The 16,150-nt window shown below is 37.8% G+C and overlaps 1 protein-coding gene across 6 annotated transcripts in view; it reads left to right on the forward strand.

Moving 5' to 3' along the window:
- Rps6ka3 (ribosomal protein S6 kinase A3) overlaps positions 1-16,150 on the forward strand; it is a 100,046-nt gene that overhangs the window by 64,770 nt on the left and 19,126 nt on the right. For all 6 annotated transcript variants that reach the window (XM_070040731.1, XM_070040730.1, XM_070040733.1 and 3 more), the window contains 9 exons: positions 718-755; positions 1,489-1,631; positions 2,335-2,405; positions 11,395-11,483; positions 11,684-11,748; positions 11,908-12,010; positions 13,943-14,067; positions 14,870-14,995; positions 15,802-15,891. In XM_070040731.1, coding sequence (XP_069896832.1) covers positions 718-755; positions 1,489-1,631; positions 2,335-2,405; positions 11,395-11,483; positions 11,684-11,748; positions 11,908-12,010; positions 13,943-14,067; positions 14,870-14,995; positions 15,802-15,891 — 850 coding nt within the window. The remainder of the gene's footprint in view (positions 1-717; positions 756-1,488; positions 1,632-2,334; positions 2,406-11,394; positions 11,484-11,683; positions 11,749-11,907; positions 12,011-13,942; positions 14,068-14,869; positions 14,996-15,801; positions 15,892-16,150) is intronic.

Consider the following 16,150-nt stretch of genomic DNA (forward strand, 5'->3'; position numbering starts at 1 on the left):
GTAACACATAAGCAGAAAAAAGCTGGAAGTGGCGCTGTGGCTCAAGTAGTAGGGTGTTAGCCTTGAGCTGAAGAGCTGAGGGACAGCACCCAGACCAGAATTCAGCCCCCACGACCAACAAAATATAAATAAATAAAAATAAAAGGCAGGAGTATGGCTCGAGTAATAGAGCATCTGCTTTGCAAGTGTAAGACCCTAAGTCCTATTCCCAGTACCATCAAATAAAAAGCATCTTTGAATAGACCTTGTTGGGTTCTTTTCCAAATAATTTTCAGGTACATCTGGCTCATTAATACAAGCTGATGGAATTGTCTTTGAGATCTCTTATGAATATATGTCAAAAATAATTTCCCCTATTGCCTTTGCCTTCTTATTAACAGTCTAAGGTATCAAATGATCATATTTATTCTAACTTTGCTTTCAGTAATTTCAGCTGGCTGGGTGTGGTAGTACATGCCTGTAATCCCAGCTACAAGAGAGATAAATAAGTTGATTGTGGTTTTAAGGATAGCCCTAAGCAAAAGTAATAACTCTATCAAAAGTAATAACTAAAACATAAAGGGGCTTGGAGTGTGGCTCAAGTGGAAGAGAGCTTTCCAAACAATTGCAAGGCCAGATTTCAAATCTCAATACCATTTTAGAACATAATTTTTAGTTGTAGCTTATATAAATCTCTATTTGATGATTTACATGATTTTCTGGCTTTGTTTTTTTTAGCATTCTTCTTGATGAAGAAGGTCATATCAAGTTAACAGGTAAAAATCCTCATCTTATTAAAATATTCTCATAGATTAATTGTAATACATTATAAGCATGTTTGGAAATAAAACAGAAATATCCTTATATAACTAATTAAGCAAATAAAAATAGATTTTCTCCCACCCTATCAATTTCCTTTAAATTGATTATAATACAAATATTGAGTAGTAAACTGTGTTTTAAAAAAAACTTATAAGCCAGGCCAGTGACGCATGCTTATTGGCTACTCAGGAAGCTGAGATCTAAGGATTGTGGTTCAAAGCCAGCCAGGCAGAAAAGTGCATGATACTCTTATCTCTAATTAATCACCAAAAAGCTGAAAGTGAACTGTGGCTCAAGTGGTAGAAGCACTAGCCTCGAGTTTTTAAAAAAAAAAAAAAGCTCAAGGACAGCATCTAGGCCCTGAATTCAAGCCCTAGGACTGGCACCAATAATTAATGTAAAAAGGAAAGAAATGTAAATATCACCTGATGTGGAAGAAATAGTTGTATTGTCAAAACTCATAGAATTCACAAACTTTATAGACCATGATAATGACAATTTGCCTAGTGAAGGTTAAAATGTGTTTGTAACTTTAAGTATCTCTATCCCATACTACTGTGAAATATGTGAAATTTATGTAATCACCTAATCTCAATAGAAAACATAATGTAAATACTATAATTGAAAGTTTAAAATTGATGTGTGCAAATTGTGGGATATTTATGAAATCAATACTTATTTTGGCAGATTTTGGCCTAAGTAAAGAGTCTATTGACCATGAAAAGAAGGCATATTCTTTTTGTGGAACTGTGGAATATATGGCTCCAGAAGTAGTTAATCGTAGAGGTCATACTCAGAGCGCTGACTGGTGGTCTTTTGGTGTGTTAATGGTAAGGTTGTTTTGTTCTGTTTAGAAGGTGGGAGTTCTTATTTTTCTTATTAAATGAAAACGAACAGTGAATATTATGAAATAGAAACTAGTATTTTTTGCATTTGGTATTTTATAGTATATGTAATAAATAACCAGAAAATAATTGCCTGCCGTGTAGAGGAACTGTGTAGCCCATTAATTGTTTCAGTTTTATCCTCATTTGAAAAGGAAAAAACAGGCTGGGAATGTGGCTTAGAGGTAGAGTGTTTGCCTGGCATGCATGAAGCCCTGGATTCAATTCCTGAGTACACATAAACAGAAAAAGCCAGAACTGGTACTGTGGCTCAAATGGTAGAGTGCTAGCCTTGAGCAAAAGAAGCTCAGAGACAGTGCTCAGGCTCTGAGTTCAAGCCCCAGGACTTGCAAAAAGAAAAGAAAGAAAGAAACCTCTTGTTTCTAACCAGCCAAAACCCAGAAATGAAGGTGTGGCTCAAATGGTAGAATAGCAGCATGGATCAGGAAAAAGCCAAGCAAGAGCTCAAGTCCCTGAGTTCAAGCCCCAGTACTGGCACAAAAACAAATATAGAAGGAATAATAAACTTTTTATAGGTAGTACCTTGAGAAAACTTAGTTATAATTAAGGTAATGCTTATTTACCTTCTGGCCTTGAGATTTTATGCTTATTGAAACTTATTACTTACGGTTATTTTACTTTTCTGTAGTTTGAAATGCTCACTGGTACACTACCTTTCCAAGGAAAAGATCGAAAAGAAACAATGACTATGATTCTTAAGTAAGTACTACCTATTGAAGATATTTTGATGAGATTCTTTTTAAATACTTTGAAATAATACCAATGAGATTTTAGATAACTGAAAATTGTATAAGAACTAATTAAGCCAGGTGCTGATGGTTCACAGATCCTAGGAGGATTCAGGAGGCTGAGATCTCAGGATTGCAGTTCAAAGTCAGCCCAGGCAGAAAATCTCTAATTAACTACCCAAAAGACAGAAATGGTGCTGTGGCTTAAAGTGGTAGAGTACTAGCCTTAAGAAGAAAAGCTCAGGGACAGTGCCTAGACCCTGAGTTCAAGCCCTAGGACCTGCATCCCCACACACCAAAAAAAATAAATAAAGACAAACATAAAATTGCCATTATTTAGGTAGCATGTCATTAGAAAAATCTAGTTATCATATAAATTCTGAAATAAACTTGGCAAAGTTGCAGGCTTTACAAGGTTGATACATAAAACTCTTTTTCATGTAAATCTTTCATTTATGTAGTCTAGTAACAGAAAATGAAAATTCAAAAACAGGTACTGTTTACAAAAATATTAAAATGCCAGGCACTGGTGGCTTTTGCCTGTAATCCTAGCCAAGGTCTCAGGATGACAGGTCAAAGCCAGCCTGGGTAGGAAAGTCTTTGAGACTCTTATTACCAGTTAGCCAGTGGAAAATCAGAATTGGCACTGTAGCTCAAGTGGTAGAGTGCTAGCCTTGAGTAAAAGAGCTCAGGAACAATGTCCAGGCCTGAATTAAAGCCCCACAACTAACAAAAACTAAATAAAATGATCACATTTCGAGGGAAAATATCTAGCAAAAGCTACACAAGACCTATATGAAGAAAATAGAGAATTTTTAAACAAAAAATTTAACTTATAGGAAAATTCATATTTATATTATGACAGACCCAGTGTTACAAAGACTTGGGTTCTATAAATCAATATTATCCAAAAGAATGTAGTGCGAACCACATATGTTTTCTAGTAAGTACACTTTAAAAAACAAAAGTTATCGGCTGGGCGCTGGTGGCTCACACCTGTAATCTTAGCTACTCAGGAGGCTGAAACCTGAGGATTACAGTTCAAAGCCAGCCCAGGAAAGAATGTCCATGATACTCTTATCTCCAATAAACCACCAGAAATCTGGAAGCAGCACTGTGGCTCAAGTGTAGAGTGCTGGCCTTGAGCTGAAGAGGTGAGGGACAGTGTCCAGGCCCAGAGTTCAAGCCCCACAGCTGACAAAAAGTTATTAGAAGCCAGGCGCCGGTGACTCACACCTGTAATCCTAGCTACTCAGGAGGCTGAAATCTGAGGATCACGGTTCAAAGCCAGCCTGGGCAGGAAAGTCCGTGAGACTCTTATCTCCATAAAGCACTAGAAAACTGGAAGTGGCACTGTGGCTCAAGTGGTAGAGCACTCACCTTGAGCTGAAGAACTGAGGGATGGCGCCCAAGCCCAGAGTTCAAGCCCCATGACCAACCAAAAAAAAAAAGTTATTAGAATTAATTGTAATAAGATAGAATTAAGCCAGTATCTAAAGTATTAGCATTTTAACATGTAAACTGTCTTTGAAAGAGAATGAGATGTTATTTTTTGAAATTTGAAATTTAGCATGTATTTTTCACTTACAATTTGTACTGGCAACATTTTAAGTACACCGTGGCCATATGTGGCTAGTGACTGCTACACAGGGTTATAAACTTAGAGTTTCAATGAAAATTAAATAAAATTCCTAGTAAGTTTTATGTGGAACTTGATAAACTGATTAAACTTTTGATAATGTTTGAAGAATAACTAAAACCCTCTTGCTCAAGATAGGAAGACTTGCTTTACTTGTATGAATCTTATCATTAGGACAATGTGGCATTGAAATTAATATGGAAAGAAATCTTATGCAATAGAATAAGGCCAGAAACACACACACACACACGCACGCACACACACACACACACACACACACACCCCTACATATATATAAACCCTTAATTTACTATGGGGAAATAATACAGAGCAGAAAATTATGCTGGAAAAAGCTTGTCATCTAAAGATTGAGAAAATAATATGAGATAAGGTAGACCAAAAAAAGTTTTAAAAACCCAAAAGTCCCTAGGCCCTGAGCTGAAGTGCAGTACCAACACACACAAATAAAGGTTAATATAACCACTTTGGAAAGCAGTTCTTGTCCTCAAACAAACATATGTATATTTTTATATATTTATCCCACTCCTAGGCATGCAGTCAATTTATAATCATCAAGGTATAACAGAAAACAAATAGAAAGCCATGCATAGCAACCTTATTGAAATAGTAAAAACTGGAACACTTAGCAGTAGACAAATCAAAATATATTTATATAGTTGAATACAATAGGAATTGTATTTATCTGCAAATACTCTGGGTTTTGCAGGGCACACTGTAAAATCATAAAATGATTCTTGCTTTTCTTTTTTTTTTTTTTGCAGTAGGGTCTTACTATGTAGTCCAATTTAGCTTCAACCTCACCACTATCCTCCCTTATCCTCCCAAGTGCTTGGATTATGCATATGTATCACCACACCCAGCTAAAACAGTTCTTAACTAAAGAACCATACAAAACCAGCCTTTGGCCCAGGGGTATGATGTGCCACATTGTACAGTATGTACTTACTGCAACTTAGATTCCCAGAAGAATGTTATGCATAGGAAGTTCAAATACTAAAGAATAAAGACTATATGATTCTTTCTATAAAGTTTACTAAACAAGCAAAACTAAAGTATTTTAGGGCCCATATTTAGATGGTAAAAGCCACAATCAAAAGAAGGAAAGTGGTTATGTTGAATGAAGGTTTCTGGGAATGTTATATGTCATGGTCAGATAGCTTGTTCACTTGGTGGTGAATCACTGAGCTGTGTACTTCGGGTGGTTGTTTTGTTTGGAGAGGGATTTTTTGGTATTTTATGTTATTCTTGCAATACAAAAGGTTAAAAGTGAGTACTACATAAATGAGGGAATGGATATTCACATCACTGAATCTTCATTTTACCTTTTTTCTACTTTCAGCTAACTGACACACTGTAATATTGACAAAACCAAACCCTCTCTTTGACCTACCCTTCCTTCCCAGTTACTGCACATCTTCCTACAGTATTTCAGTACAAACCCACTTTAAAGAGTAGTGTCTGGCCGGGTGCCCGTGGCTCACGCCTGTAATCCTAGCAACGCAGGAGGCTGAGATCTGAGGACCACGGTTCAAAGCCAGCCTGGGCAGGAAAGTCTGTGAGACGCTCATCTCCAATAAAACACTCAGAAAACTGGAAGTGGCGCTGTGGCTCAAGTGGTAGAGCTCTCGCCTTGAGCTGAAGAGCTGAGGGACAGCGCTTAGGCCCAGAGTTGAAGTCCTACGACCAAGAACAACAAAATAAAGTAGTGGCTCAGTGGTAGAGCGCTTGCCTTGCATGCCTGAGGTCCTGGGTTCGATTCCTCAGCACCACATAAGAAAAAAGAAAAAAGCCGGAAGTGGTGCTGTAGCTCAAGTGGTAGAGCGCTAGCCTTGAGCTGAAGAGCTGAGGGACAGTGCCCAGGCCCAGAGTTCAGGCCCCACGACTGGACCCCCCCCCCAAAAAAAAGTAGTGTCTGCTTCCCATTGTTTTTTTGACTACTTTTATCCCACCATTCCACTGAAACTGCTTTCACTGTGGTTGTCATTGGTCTTCTGGTTGCTAAAACTCATGGCTGGTTATCAGAAAGTTGACCACTTTTTTTTTTTTTTTTTCCGATCGTGCATCCTGAACTCTGGGTCTGGGCGCTATCACTGAGCTCTTCAGCTCAAGGCTAGTGCTTTACTGCTTGAGCCATAGCACCACTTTCGGCTTTTTCTGCTTATATGGTGCTGAGGAATCAAGCCCAGGGCCTCATGCATGCAAGGTGAGCACAGGGTCTCACTACATAGCCTAAGCTGGCTTCCAACTAGTAATATTTTTGCATCAGCAGCCCAGATGTTGAGATTACGAGCACATGCCACCACACCTGGCTTCTTTTGGTCTCTTTTGCTTGACCATGTATCCCTCTGCCTGTGTTTTTTGTCTTTTGTTTTGTTTTTGCTGATACTTGAGTTTGAACTCAGAGCCTTGAGCTCAGCTTGCTTGTTAATGGTTATCACTATACCACCTGAGTCACCCCTTCAGCCCAGCTTTTTGCTAGTTATTTTGAAAATGGAATCACCTAGACCTTTCGGCCAGGGCTAGCTTTGAACAGCAATCCCTTGGATCTCAGCCTCCTGAACAGATAAGATTACAAGTGTGAGCCACAATTGCTTAGCTGTTGTTTTTGTTTTATAATTATGAAAGTTTCCAAATAAAATTCTGGAAAACAGGATAGTACAGTGAACACGTATATCATCACATAGATTGAACAACCTTCAGTATTTTTCCACATTTGCTTCACCTACTCCTTTTCTTACCTAAACTGATTTTGTGTGTGTGTGTGCGCGCGCGCGCACGTGGGTGTGCGCGCCACTACCATGGCTTGAACTCCAGGCCTTACCTTCTTGCTTGGCTTGCTTTGTCAACTAGCTCCGTATCACTTGAGCCACAGCTCCAGTCCAGCATTTTTACTGGTTAGTTGTAATTAGCATCTCATACATTGATTGGCAGATTTTGCTACTTAGGAAGAAGAGATCTGGAGGAAGATCTAAAGGAAAACTTTCCAATCTCAACCAATAAAAGCTGGGCATTGTGGCCCGTGTCCGTCATCCCAGCTATTCAACAAGTGTAAATAGGAGCATCACAGTTTGGGTTGGCCTGACATAAATTCAAGAATGTATTCTAATATAACAAAGCAGAAAGGGCTAGGGGTGTGGCTCAAGTGATAAAGTGCCTGTGTGGCAAGAACAAGACCCTGAATTCTCACCCTAATACACTCAGAGAGGAAGGAAGGTGGGCTAGAGAAAATTGCAAGCTTTTAAGATCTATAAGCAGACTTCATCTGTAAAAGTGTAATTACTTGGGTAAGAGTATTGATCAAATGTGTTTGATTGAGGTTAGTCTTTTTTCTTTTTTCTGAGACTGAGACTCCAACTGGATATCTGATGCTTTTGCTCATTGGCTAGTGCATACCTCTAACCCTAGGGGTGGTTTTCCTTCTTTCTTTTTTTCTTTGAGTGAGGCTATTCTTGTTTGGCTAATTGTCAGAGACAAAAAAAAATTTAATGATCAGTTGACATAGAAGTGTTTGCCAGCCAAGTTTTCATCGATAATCATGGTTACAAAACAATCTTTTCTTGGAACTCTGTAAACTATTATTCTCCTTGTGATATTAACTTGTTCCTCTATTTTTTTTATTTTTGGGGGGGAGTCTGGTCATGGGTCATGAACTCTGGGCCTGGGCCCTGTCCCTCAGCTCTTCAGCTCAAGGCTAGCGCTCTACCACTTGAGCCACAGGGCCACTTCCGGCTTTTTTCTTTTTTTTGCTTATGTGGTGCTGAGGAATCGAACCCAGGGCCGCATGCATGCAAGGCAAGTGCTCTACCGCTGAGCCACCTTCCCAGTCCCTATTTTGTTTCTGTTTAAGCTTTTTTGTCAAAATTATTTCATAGCTCATACTCTGTTTCTGTGTTCCATATTGCACTGAGTTAGGTGAGTTGTGATTGCCTTACTTTGAATGATTGATTTCCAATCATCCCTGTCAGGCTTTGAGTAATGGTTTAATCCACTAATAATCATTATTTGAAATAAGTGTCTTTAAAGGGATTCAAACAATGAACTTGCCCTCATCCAACAAGCAGTGTGATTTGGCCACATCCTTTTTTCCCACTTGATGCTGGGCATTGAACCCAGCTTTTAAAAACTCACACCAGTGTTACATCTATTATGTTCATTTTCTTCCCCCTCTGTTCTCACTCCCCTAACTGGTCTTAGTCTTCCCTATAGCTACTTTTATTATTTTAATTATGCTCAGATCATACTTATATCAATTTACCAGGGACAAGACCTATATTTCCATTTACTCACCTGCATGATTTTCCTAAAACATATGGTATACGTTACTTGACATCTTTGTTTATTTACTCTTTTTCCTGTTTTTGAACTCTGAATTACCATTACTATCCATCCTCTTTCCCATTCCAGAAATCTGGAAGTCATTTTTACTGTCTTCCTCCTTCCTCTTTTTTTTTTTTTTTTTTTTTTTTGGGTCCGGTCGTGGGGCCTGAACTCTGGGCCTGGGCGCTGTCCCTCAGCTCTTCAGCTCAAGGCTAGCACTCTACCACTTGAGCCACAGCACCACTTCCGGCTTTTTTCTTATGTGGTGCTGAGGAATCGAACCCAGGGCCTCGAGCATGCAAGGCAAGTGCTCTACCACTGAGCCACCTTCCCAGCCCCTTCCTCCTTCCTCTTACAATACCAAGTATTCTAATTTTTTATCTCAGAACTTATTCCACATTCCAGCCTTTCCTCTACATTGCATTGCTCACAATGCTCAAGCAATGGGAACATCTTACCCAGATTTACCCACACTACTGGACCACATCTAGTATTTGGGAACATCTTACCCAGATTTACCCACACTATTGGACCACATCTAGTATTTTTTTCACCTCAGATCCTTCTCTACTACCCTTGGAATTACCTTGAAAGTAAGAATTGTTATGTTAATACCATTTCAAGACCTACTTCTGTATTTCTGTTACTAAATATAGCAGAGCTATCCCAGTTTTGTTCAATAGAACCATAATTCCACAACATGTTAATAGTCTCTGAGAAAGAGATGCAAAAATCAAATACTTAGAAAATAATGGTTTGTTGTCTAGAGTTTTTTCAGTCCTTTTATATTCAGTGTATTTTATTCTGTGTCTTCAATAGAAGGATAGCAAATATCATTGTACAAAGTCACTGGATTATGAAATATTCTTTATTCTTTGGCTATGTATCTAGAGGGATTTAATGTTTTTCAATATCATAAATGTGGGCCAAATGAGTCAATCTAATGTAAATTCAAACTTTTGCTTGCTTTGAAGACCTTTCACAGTGACCCATGTTAAATTTAACACTACTGTTTGTGGTTTTATCTCTTTGTGTACTAGAGTTAGCTATGTCCACCTTCCTCACTGACTGTGGGACCTAGCTTTAAATCTGTGTCCATAACACTAAGCAGTGTGGAACACAATAATTTGGTAACAACTCATTGAGTAATAAATGGATCTATTTCTAAAATAGGAATTTCTCTGCTAGCCATTTTATCCAGCTCTATTATTATTGTCACACTTACAGGATTATTGGTTTCCTTAATTTGTAGGTTTAGGAAAAGAATAAAATTATATACTATATCTGAAATAGACCTTAAGTTTATCCAGGCCAGTGTTTTCCACACTAGGCCACAGAGTCTTCAGTGTTCAGACAAAATCTTTCCCATTAGTTCTCGTTTCTGCAAAGGCTATTCAAAGGACTGAGAAGAGGAGAGGTAGCGTGAAGCACATTTTGTCTACATAGTTTTTCATACTGGGTTTCTTAAATTCCCTTTGAGAAGGGATTCTAACTAAGGCTACAGTTTGAGAGCCATTGGTCTAGAATCTAGTCCATTCACTTTTGAAGAAGGGGTAACAAGCAGGAAAAGTACTTAGTAACTACCTAGAACTATGGCTTAGACATTATTCTTAAACCAGTGTTCTTCATAAAATTCTGAAAAATGAAAAAGTCCATTAAAATATGGACTGACATCCTGTTATGTGTTCATCCTAGAATCTGTACATGAGTGTTCATTACAACTTTATTCATAATTTCCAAACTAGACGCAATCCAGATATTCTTAAATGAACTGTGGCATATCCATACAGGAGCTTATTTATGCACATGATAAGATGGCATACAACTAAAAGCCAGGTACCCATGGTTCAGGCCTGTAATACTAGCTACTCAGGAGGTTCAGATCTGAGGATTACAGTTTAAAGCCAGCCCAGACAGGAAATCCATGAGACGCTTATCTCCAATTAGCCACCAGAAAACCTCAAGTGGCACTGTGGCTCAAGTGGTAGAGTACTTGCCTTGAGCTGAAGAGCTCAGGGACAGCATTCAAGCCCAGAGTTCAAGCCCCCACTACCGACAAACACACACACACACACACACACACACACACACACACACACACACGCATGCATGCACACGCACACACGCACACTATGTAAGTACAAGTAAAATTGGGGCCATCTGAATGAGATAAGTGAATTATCACAAAGTCACTATCCTAATTGTGGTAACACTAGTTCCACAAGCTGTTATCATTGAGGCAAAAATGTCTCAGTTAGGTGTGGGTAGCTTACACCTGTAATCCTAACTACTCAAGAGTTTGAAATCTGAGGATTAGTGTCAAAACCAACCCAGGCAGGAATGTTTATGAGACTCTTATCTCCAATTAACCACCAAAACTGAGATTGGATCTGTGGCTCAGGTGGTAGAGCACTAGCTTTGAGCAAAAAGCTCAAGGACAGTGCTCAGGCTCTTGAGTTCAAGCGATAAGACTGGCATCAAAAAAATTAAACAGCCAGGTGCTGTTGACTCACGCCTGTAATCCTAGCTACTCAGGAGGCTGAGATCTGAGGATCACGGTTCAAAGCCAGGCCCGGCTTTTTCTCCAGTAAGCACCAGAAAACTAGAAGTGGTGCTCTGGCTCAAGTGGTAGAGCACTTGCCTTGAGCTGAAGAACTGAGAGATAGCACCCATGCCCAGAATTCAAGCCCCACGGGCTGGGAAGGTGGCTCAGTAGTAGAGCACTTACCTTGCATGCATGAGGCCCTGGGTTCGATTCCTCAGCACCACATAAGCAAAAAGAAAAAAAGCCAGAAGTGGCACTGTGGCTCAAGTGGTAGATTACTAGCCTTGAGCTGAAGAGCTGAGGGACAGCGCCCAGGCCCAGAAAAAAAAAAAAAAAAGAATTCAAGCCCCACAAACAACAACAACAAAAAAAACTAAATAAAAAAATTTTAATGAGGATATCTCAAAGAATAAAATATTATGTGGATTTATTCTTTAGAGCCAAACTTGGGATGCCACAGTTTTTGAGTCCTGAAGCCCAGAGTCTTTTGCGAATGCTTTTCAAGAGAAACCCTGCAAACAGATTAGGTAAAAATTTTAATTAAAATTTGTTTCTTTTGTATATTTGTGTTTGGATGTTTCTTGGGAGGGGTGAATATATGTTTTTTATGTTGGTATTTAGACAAATATTAAAGGCAAAGACAAAAATACACACATACATACATATCTATAGATAGGTAGATAGATATAATCTCCTTGAAATAAAACTTTCATTCAATTTTTAATAGGTGCAGGACCAGATGGAGTTGAAGAAATTAAAAGACATTTATTTTTTTCAACAATAGACTGGAATGTAAGTATAATATGAAAATTTGCTTGAGGGATACAGAGATCACTCAGTAGAGTACTTGACTAGCATACAAAAAGTCTCAGTTCCATCCTCACCAAAAATACTTGCTTGAAATATTTTTTATAATTAGCATATATCTGAAATATTTCTGTTTTCCTACAGAAACTGTACAGAAGAGAAATTCACCCACCTTTTAAACCTGCAACTGGCAGGCCCGAAGATACATTTTATTTTGATCCTGAGTTTACTGCAAAAACTCCCAAAGGTAAATAAAAAGTATAAAAATGTATTCAAGGTAGTAGAATGATTAGGGCATAGTTCAAATAAATAGTACATTGCCTGCCTAACAAATGCAAGGCTCAGAGTTCAAACCCCAGTACTCACCCTCCTCTGCAAAAAAAAAGACAATGTATAAATCTACTATTCAATCAAAAAATCTTTTCCAAGGTAATTCTTTATGCTAACCTTGAGTCTCCTAAATTTGCTATATATCAACCTTTTATCTTCCTCCCATGTAGGAACCATAAAGAAATAATAACAAAGCTGGTTGCCATTGGCTCATGATTGTAATCCTGGTTGTTCAGGATGCTGAGATTTGAGGATTATGGTTTGAAGCCAGCCTGGGCAGGAAAGTCCATGAGACTCTTATCTCCAATAAACTACTCAGAAAAAGCCAAAAGTGGCAATGTGTTTCAAATGGTAGATCACTATCTGTGGGCACAAAGAGGCTCAGGGACAGTGCCCAGCCCTGAGTTCAAGCCCCAGGACTAGGAAAAAAAATAGTAACAAGCAAAACGGGATTGATTTTCCCGGGAAAAGTTCTTAAACCATCAGAACAAATGCTCAGATATTATTCTTTCTTTTTCTTACTAAGTTTTATTTTATTTTATTTATTTATTTTTTGTCGGTCATGGGGCTTGAACTCTGGGACTGGGCACTGTCTCTCAGCTATTCAGCTCAAGCCTAGCACTCTACCACTTGAGCCACAGCGCCACTTAATAGTTTTCTGGTGTTTTATTGGAGATAAGAATCTCACGGACTGGGCTGGGAAGTTGGCTCAGTGGTAGAGCGCTTGCCTTGCATGCCTGAGGCCCTGGGTTCGATTCCTCAGCACCACATAAGCAAAAAGAAAAAAGCCAGAAGTGGCGCTGTGGCTCAAGTGGTAGAGCGCTAGCCTTGAGCTGAAGAGCTGAGGGACTGCGCCCAGACTTCAGAGTTGAGGCCCCACGACTGGACCGAAAAAAAAAGAAGAATCTCACTGACTTTCCTGCCTGGGCTGGCTTTGAACCATGATCCTCAGATTTCAGCTTCCTGAGTAGCTAGGATTACAGGCGTGAGCCACCAGCGTCCTGCTTCAGTTTTTATTTTATAGTTTCATATATCCCTGTGAAGAGGACTTAATGGGTCAAAAGATTTTTTTTAATTTTTAAATATAATTTTATTATTATTATTAAGGTGTTATACAGAAGGGTTACCATTTCATGAGCAATGCCACCTCTTCCTTCACTTTTCATCAGTTTCCCCCTCCCACCCTTGCCCACAAATTACATAGTTCATTTTACACATAGTATAGACTGAATAGTATGAATGCATTTGTTCACCGTTCCTCCCTTTCTGTGCCTGCCTTTTGCATCCTCTAAAAAGAAAAAAAACAAACACAACAAAAAACATTCTTACATTAATGTTCTTCATAAAATTCTGAAAGATGAAAAAGTCCATTTGAAGATTATAGACTGACATATGTTCACCCAGCAATCTATACATAAATTGCACAAGAATTCTATACAAGAATCTTTACATGTAGCATTGATAAGTTACCATATAGGGCTGCACTGTCCAGTATGGTAGCCAGTAGCTACATGTAGCTAATCAAATTTAACTTCATTAAAATTTACTTTCTAAACCACACTAGGTACATTTCAAATGCTAAGTAGCTATATGTGACTACTAGCTACCATATTGCACATCATAGGTAAGAAAAATTCCATCACTTCAGGAAGATCAATAGATGGTGCTAAAATAACTTTTCTACATTGAGAAGGTGATGATAGCAAAAGGCGATCAGTACAGATATGAAGTAATACCTCAGTGAGGTATCCTATAAGAGGATATATGTGTAAGTAAGAGATGTATAGTGGCCCGAGAAGACCTCCAGAATAAATAAGACCTCCAAAATAAATAATTTCATTCTTTGCAGATTCACCAGGCATTCCACCTAGTGCTAATGCACATCAGCTTTTCCGAGGGTTTAGTTTTGTTGCTATTACCTCAGATGATGAAAGCCAAGCTATGCAGACAGTTGGTGTACATTCAATTGTTCAGGTGAGTGGATGTCTTGATAATTTTACATTTGAAATGTCGTAGATATATTTTACTCTATGAATAATAAGATTAGATTTTATGTGCTGGCTTTCGGTGAGCAGCTTGACATACATTTTATATCACTGAGCATTACTCTTAGAAATCCCTATCAGGGGGCTGGGAAGGTGGCTTCAGTGGTAGAGTACTTGCCTTGCGTGCATGAGGCCGTGGGTTCAGTTACTCAGCATACAAGCCTTTTTATGAAAACAGTAATTTGCTATTCTTCATCTATCATATGTAATTAGTTCCTAATGCATAAATAGCTTCTTTAATAGAATTTGCATAAAGCAATAACTTGAAGGTAAAGAAAGTGGTGTGTGGCTACTAAAAGACCAAAATGACAACTAGTATCACTTGCAAATCTTTTTCTTCTACAACACTTTCAATCTTCTCTTCATTTGCAATGATGCTTCAGATAACCTATAGCTGATTTAGGGAGCCAAAAGCTTAACGTTAAATCACAAACAAGAATGCAGGCCCCTTATCAAGTATCTCTGGTTTCTCTTTTGTACATATTCTTTCTCACTGTTAACATAAACTGTTTATTTCTTGCTATAAATATACACTTGTAGAAGAATAAGTGCTATAAAGAAACAGTTTTTGTTTTTATTTTATACTATTGTACTTATAATTTATTTTGTTTAGATTACTCTAGTCTATTTGTGTTTAATATCATCAGTGCATGCTGAGTAATGTTCCCCTATTATGAAATACACTAAAGGCATTACAGTACTCTATCATCAATTTATAATTTTATTTGTAGCAGTTGCACAGGAACAGTATTCAGTTTACTGATGGATATGAAGTAAAAGAAGATATTGGAGTTGGCTCATACTCTGTTTGCAAGAGATGTATACATAAAGCTACAAACATGGAGTTTGCAGTGAAGGTAAATATTTTAGATTTAAAATCCAGTCCTAGCAGTTTTATTCATGCATATCAGTACCAATTAAAAATTATACTCTTCTAAGAAAGAAGCATGGGCAATGGTATATGACTATAATTCCAGCTACTCCAGAGGCTAAAGCAAGCCTCCTAACAAGTTAGAAGACAGCCTGGCTCTATTTCAAAAAACTACAATCTTCTCTTTGACAAAATTTGTGTGTGTGTGTCTGTGTGTGTGTCTGCACATGCACACACATGACAATCCTAGGGCTTAAACTCAGGACCCTAGATACTGTCCTTTAGCTTTTTCACCCAAGGCTGGTTAGCACTCTACCACTTGAGCTAATACATCTACTTCCAGCTTTTTACTAGTTAAAGATAAAAGTCTCATAGCCTTTTCTCCCTAAGCTGGCTTTGAACCTCAGTCCTCAAATCTCAGTCTCCTGAGCATCTGGCTCCATTAATGTACTTTTAAGTAAAGTTAATTCAATAAACAAATGTCAGTGGTACTGTAGATACTTAAGGTGTTCACATATGGGAGAAAATATATGATAACTCTATTTTCATTATGTTTTCTAGAGCACTTGAAATTTTAATTAAGTACTAAACGTGCACAAACATATATTGAAGAGACATGCTGGTAATGCGATTCATGGATTAGAATAATTAAACCGACTGACCAAGTAGTTGAATAAACCTGGCTGATAAGTGGCTTATATGTAGAATATTTACAGAAGATGATACCTGTGTTATGTGTCTAAAAATTTAAAGTTTGTTCATGAGATGTTATGATAAATATTTGCCTTTTAGATTATTGATAAAAGCAAGAGAGATCCAACAGAAGAAATTGAAATCCTTCTTCGTTATGGACAGCATCCAAACATTATTACTCTAAAGGATGTAAGTAGACTTTTAGCAAAGATTTGTTTGAAGATGTTTTCAAATATCAAGGTAGACAAAGATCTCAGTATAGAAGTTAACAAAGTAGATTTGAGAACAACATACATGACATAAATTTATAATACATTTTATATAGTTATAATACATTTTATATACATTTATAATACATTTTTTATATACATTTATATAATACATTTATAATACATTTATATAGTTATATACATTTATATAGTTAGCTTTCTATTTTTACATTAATAAG

Source organism: Dipodomys merriami, unplaced genomic scaffold (assembly GCF_024711535.1).
Source record: "Dipodomys merriami isolate MVZ:Mamm:240054 unplaced genomic scaffold, mDipMer1.0.p SCAF_3, whole genome shotgun sequence".
NCBI lineage: Eukaryota > Metazoa > Chordata > Mammalia > Rodentia > Heteromyidae > Dipodomys > Dipodomys merriami.